At 53.4% G+C, this 5027-nt stretch overlaps 1 protein-coding gene across 1 annotated transcript in view; it reads right to left on the bottom strand.

Moving 5' to 3' along the window:
• Nucleotides 1-423: 423 nt before the first annotated feature.
• SPAG4 (sperm associated antigen 4) overlaps nucleotides 424-5027 on the bottom strand; it is a 5268-nt gene continuing 664 nt past the window's right edge. The window contains exons 2-12 of the mRNA XM_006144063.2: nucleotides 4483-4655; nucleotides 4131-4197; nucleotides 3844-3905; nucleotides 3523-3566; nucleotides 3194-3219; nucleotides 2977-3085; nucleotides 2386-2461; nucleotides 2094-2209; nucleotides 1540-1707; nucleotides 696-785; nucleotides 424-594 (exon numbers count right to left, since the gene is read on the bottom strand). Of these exons, the coding sequence (XP_006144125.1) occupies nucleotides 436-594; nucleotides 696-785; nucleotides 1540-1707; nucleotides 2094-2209; nucleotides 2386-2461; nucleotides 2977-3085; nucleotides 3194-3219; nucleotides 3523-3566; nucleotides 3844-3905; nucleotides 4131-4197; nucleotides 4483-4655 (1090 nt within the window). The 3' untranslated portion in view covers nucleotides 424-435. The remainder of the gene's footprint in view (nucleotides 595-695; nucleotides 786-1539; nucleotides 1708-2093; nucleotides 2210-2385; nucleotides 2462-2976; nucleotides 3086-3193; nucleotides 3220-3522; nucleotides 3567-3843; nucleotides 3906-4130; nucleotides 4198-4482; nucleotides 4656-5027) is intronic.

Raw genomic sequence — 5027 nt, 5'->3', positions numbered from 1 at the left:
TAGTTCTGCCTTCTACAACTAAGGGGATGGGGACATTGGAGATAGGAAATGAGCACAAACTTGGCTTTGGGCTCTCAATAGCAGCTCTGCAGTTAAAGAGGGTGGCCTCTGGAGGAAGGCAAGTCTTTGGGTCCCACTCACTGCTCTTCATTAGCTATGTGACCTTGAGTGAGTTTTCTGACCCTGAGCAGTTTCCCTCTATAGTTGTGAGAATCCAATTAGGTAATGGGTCTAATATTCATAGCATTGTCTCTTGCATATGGTGAACACTCCGTAAACATAGCTACTGCAACTATGTTCATCTGGATTTCTGTAGGAAGAGATACATTGATTGGGAGGTAGACCTCTAAAGGCAGCCAGAGCTCTCCTCAACAGAGCACCCCAAGCACTGATTCAGCTTCACAGAGCTCAGTTATACTCCAACCATCAGCATGTTTAATGGGACCCCCCAGTGGCCCTTGTGGCACTGTCTTCTGCCACCTCTGAAGTTCGAACACCATGGGCACGGACTCGATACAAGCACGTGAAACGGGGGTGGCCCCAGTTGCTTAGAATCTGGATCTTCACCTTGGGAAAAGCAGCTGGGGGGTCATTCTGGGAAGACAAATGAACCATGGCAAGACCTGCTCTTCCAAGGGCTGCCCTCTTCCCCAGTGTCCCTCACTGCCCCACTTCACCCCCTGGGACAAACACACCTGCAGGTGGAAAGTCTGAATCTCAGATTTCTCCACATCAAAGGTGAATTTCCCTAAGAAAACTTCAGTCTCGTCATCAACCTGGAGGCCCTGGTGGGTGAAGAGTGAATGGAGGAACAGTGAGGCCCCAGATAGAGCAGGGGAAAAGCAACTTTCTTGAGGATCTTGTTAAGTGTGTGCTCTCATGTATGTTTTGAGGATAGGTTGGGGTAGGATAGGAGTGTGGCGTGTGGCTTTCTTTTTTTAGAGAGAATCTTGCTTGCCAAAGATAGAAAGCAAGAAATCACTCCCCGGGGGGAGGGGGGGGTGGCCATGCTGCAATCCCTTCTCCTCCATTCTCCTCTCGGGATTTTGGGCATGCATGCACACCACGCTCAGTGTGAGTTTAAGCCGCAGGGTCCGGGACTGGAACTGTGGTCAACTATGTGTGAGTCCAGTGATGTAACCATTATGCCATCTGCTGGTCCAAGGAATGTGGCTTCTAAGAAACTAGGTTGTAAATTTCAGTCCAGCCAACTGTTAGCTATGTGACCTTGGGCAAATATTTCCTCTCTGAGCATCACTTTCCTTATTAGTAAAGGGGAATAATAATTGTATTTCATAGGTTGTTGTGAATGTAATGAAATGATACATGTAAAGTACTTGGTGCAGAGGCTGTCCTCAATAAGCCATAACTAGTGTTTGGATATGGTTATGGTTTATAACCTATAGCAGCACTGAGAGGCAAGTTGTAGCTCAGTTTTATAGAGAAGCAAGCTAAGACTCAAATATTGACACCAGTTCTTATGACTGCCTGGTGCTTTCTAGGCACAGTCCCCCACACCCTCACCCCAGCCCTACTCACAAAGACTTTGAAGTCCCGAGGAGCGCTGTTGGCTCCCTCGGTATGCGCCACGCTGGGTGGCGGATGCTGCAGGGTGATGTCACTCAGCTGCACACGACCTGGCAGCCGGATCACTACTTGGCCCTGGTGGCCCTCAAAAGCCCAGCAATTCCCAGGGAACACATCTGGCTGCAGGCAGGCAGAAAAACTATCAGAAGTTGTGCACAGAGCAACTGCTGCCCTTCCCCAGCCTGGGATAGGCTCAGCTGGACCCCATCCTTGGCCTAGCCCAGAGCTCCACTTTCAGCCTGTCGCTACCAGTGATCCCAACTCAGGACCCAATCCCCAGCTCTACAATGTAGGTCTCTCTTCCAATTTAAAACCATCCTTGGCCTCACCCAGTGCTTCACCCTAGCCAAACTAGGCCCTGCCTCAAGCTGGACCCATCTTCAGACAAGAGGATGCCCGCCATGCACCCAGTTCAACTAGGTTTCTGCCTCCAAGGAGTGGTTCTGGTTATTTCCTCGATGTCTGGTCCCTGGTTCTATCCCAGGATCTTGATTCCATCCCCACACCTCCAGGATAACCGTGGGTGGTCTTGCATAGTTCCAGAAGTTAAAGCGGTTCCAGAAGTAGGCAGTGTTTGTGTCCTCGTAGTCATGGGATGTTTTCTCTAGGTCGATTGAGGCTCCTGGATATATGAGAAGTAGAAAACCAAAAACCCTCAGGGACTCCAGAACCTTATAGACAACTGGAGGAGAATCTACAGCTGTCTCCTTTGACAGGCTAGTAGCATAGGTCTGTCTGTCAGTATCTCTGTCTTTCCTTGTCTCTGGGTTTCTGTCTCCCAGTGTCGCTGGGTCTTACCCACAGAGCTCAGAGCATAATCGGGTTTCCGCACAAAGTCCTCATTCAGCCTCTGGAACACCAGCTTAGCCACTCTCTGAAAAGGTGAGGGGACCAGCAGATGGTGTAATGGTTACATTGCTAGATTCCCATGTACTCAACCACAGTTCAAGTCCAGGACCCGATGGCTTAAAACTCACACTGGGCATGTGCACATGCATGCCCAAGATCCCAAGAAGAGAGTGGAGGAGAAGGGATTGTGGGGGGGTGATTTCGCGTTGTCTATCTCTATTTCTCTCTGTCTCTCCGTTGAGTGCGTGTGCCCTATAGCAAAAATAAAAGCTCTCTCTTAAAAAAAAAAAAGAGAGAGAGAGAGAGCAGAGCCTGGAGGGGCAGGGCTTGCAGGCTGTTTGAACAGCTGGGCAGGGTTGTCTGGGAACTAGTGATAATGGGAAGGACTTCGTGGGCCCCGAGAGAAATCAAGGCTCCAAACAGAAGTAGTTTCTCAGGACCTAGAGAACCGTGATTAGCCAGGAGTTTCCCAGGTGGGTAGGACCAAGCTGTGAAGCCAGCTCCTTCCAAACAAGACCCCTGGACATGGGTGGGGCTCACCTCGCTGTTGGCTGCACGAACACTGGATACCTCCTTGTGGAGTTTGTCCAGCTCAGCCTGGAGCTGCTGCAGCTGCTGCCCCTGAGAGCGCACACGCTCGTGGTACTCACTGGAAGTAGGAGGTTGGCACAGTGCAGTTGGCTCCCTGTCCCCCTGGGCCCCTCCAATGTCCGCATAAGCAGCCCCCCTAATTCCCACCCCAGCTGCCCTTTTTCACCTTAGAGTCAGCATCTCCTTAGGTTCCTGTTGGAGTTTGGGAGAGACAAAATACGGCCTCCTTTTTTCCACTTCAGCCTCAGAGCAGCCAAACTCAAATGGCTGTTTTTCGAGGACTCCTCCCCCACCTCTTCCCTCACTTCCAGAATCATAGCCTCTTAGAGACCCTCAGGCACCTCTGGGTATAATCTCCCAGAAACCTGTTTATATCCAGCACTTCTTAAGGATTATGGGCCCTGGCACTGCCTCCACCCAGCCATCCAAGGAACCCCAAAATCCCCAGGCTAACAACTGGCAACCACCCAACCAAGGACAATTTCCCTGACTCACATTCTCCAAAGGAGGGGCCAGGTACAGAAGCCCCCACCAGAGTGCTGAAGAAAGAACGGAAATGTCAGGGAGAGGAGGGGAGAGGAGGAGGGGAGGGGACAGGAGAGGGTGAAGGAAGGGAAGGGGAGGGGAGGTAATGGGAGGGAGAGAAGGGCTTTTTCTGGCATTAGGGGACAATGAGGAGAGAAGAGGCTCAAGGAGTTTGAGCCTGGGGAGTCTAAGGGGAACTAGAGCGCTCAGCAGAGGACCCAGGTGGGCTGAAGGGATGTAGAACACGTGCAGAATTTGGCCCCAAAGCATCCGGGAATCTTCCGCCCTCACCTGCCAGAAAGAGGCTCAGCAGTGATGCAGCAGTGAGCAGGAAGCGGATGGAACAGACCTCCCTGAGGAACCGGAGGGAGGCTGAGGCCCTTGACCTTGGGCAACCCCTCAAAACCCCACCCCAGGATCTTAGTCCCAGCTCCTGTGAACACGACTCAACCGGATCTGAATCGGCTCAAGAACACGACTCAACCAGATCTGAATCAGCTCAAGCTGCAGCCGGTCCAGCCCAGCACCCACCCCCTCCAAAGAGCAGCCCCTGGGGCACCCCTGTCCCTCCCTCTGACCTGTACACACTGACCAGCGCGTCTCCTACCAAGGATAACAACACGCTCAGCACCTGGATGAGCAGGCCTGAAGAGAGGAGAGGGGGTTCAGGGAGGGGACTGTGGCTTAGAGAAGGGAGAGGAGAAGAGGGTCTCAGGGAGCTCGGTGTTCAAATGGGACTCAGGAAGGGGACCGGGCCTGGGGTGCTGGAAGAGAGCGGCAGGCTAGGAGAATAAGATGAGTCAGAGAAGGGTCTGGAGATTCTGGCATAGCCAGGGGTTCAGAACGGAGAATGAAGTCTCGGAGATGAGAACTGGAGTTCAGAGAGGGAAGTCCGAAGGTCAGAGGGGACGCGGCTGTTCTGGCCCGTACTCAGGAAACTCTTGGACACTCGCGGAGGAGGCATCTCCTGCCTCAGATCCAGGCTTGGGAGAAGGTCTAGCTGCTCCTCAGAGATTACAGGAGACTCAGCCGGTTCTGCGGGAGCCCAAGGGCTCCATTGGGGCCTTGTGCACCGACTTTCCCCCCAGGACCCGGCCGCAGGGCTCCCAGCCCAGAAGTCAGAAAATTGGGAAGCCTCTCACAGGCTCGGTCCTCCCGCTTCCCGGGTCTCTTTCCGCACTCTGAGGCCCCGCCCCTGAGGGAGGCTCAGTCCAGGGTTGGTCCCGTTCCCAAAAGAAGGCCCCGCCCCCAGCCTTACATCGTGGAGAGCCCCATTTTCCTAGTAGCCACTCATCTAGCACAGAGCAGCGGCTCTTCAGGGTGCCCAATCACAAGACTTCCCCGCCCCTTCCCAGAACCGTCCATCACGCCGAGGCCCCATCCCTGAAGGCTCTTAGTACCGCCCCCTACCTTACAGGCCCCTCCCCTTAGGGGATAGCCCAGACAAAAAATCGTACCCCCTCCTATGCCAAGCC

The sequence above is a fragment of the Tupaia chinensis genome, unplaced genomic scaffold (assembly GCF_000334495.1).
Source record: "Tupaia chinensis unplaced genomic scaffold, TupChi_1.0 Scaffold000115_1, whole genome shotgun sequence".
Taxonomy (NCBI): domain Eukaryota; kingdom Metazoa; phylum Chordata; class Mammalia; order Scandentia; family Tupaiidae; genus Tupaia; species Tupaia belangeri.
The sequence above is the reverse complement of the archived record's forward strand: the minus strand, read 5'-3'. Positions and strand labels throughout refer to the sequence as shown.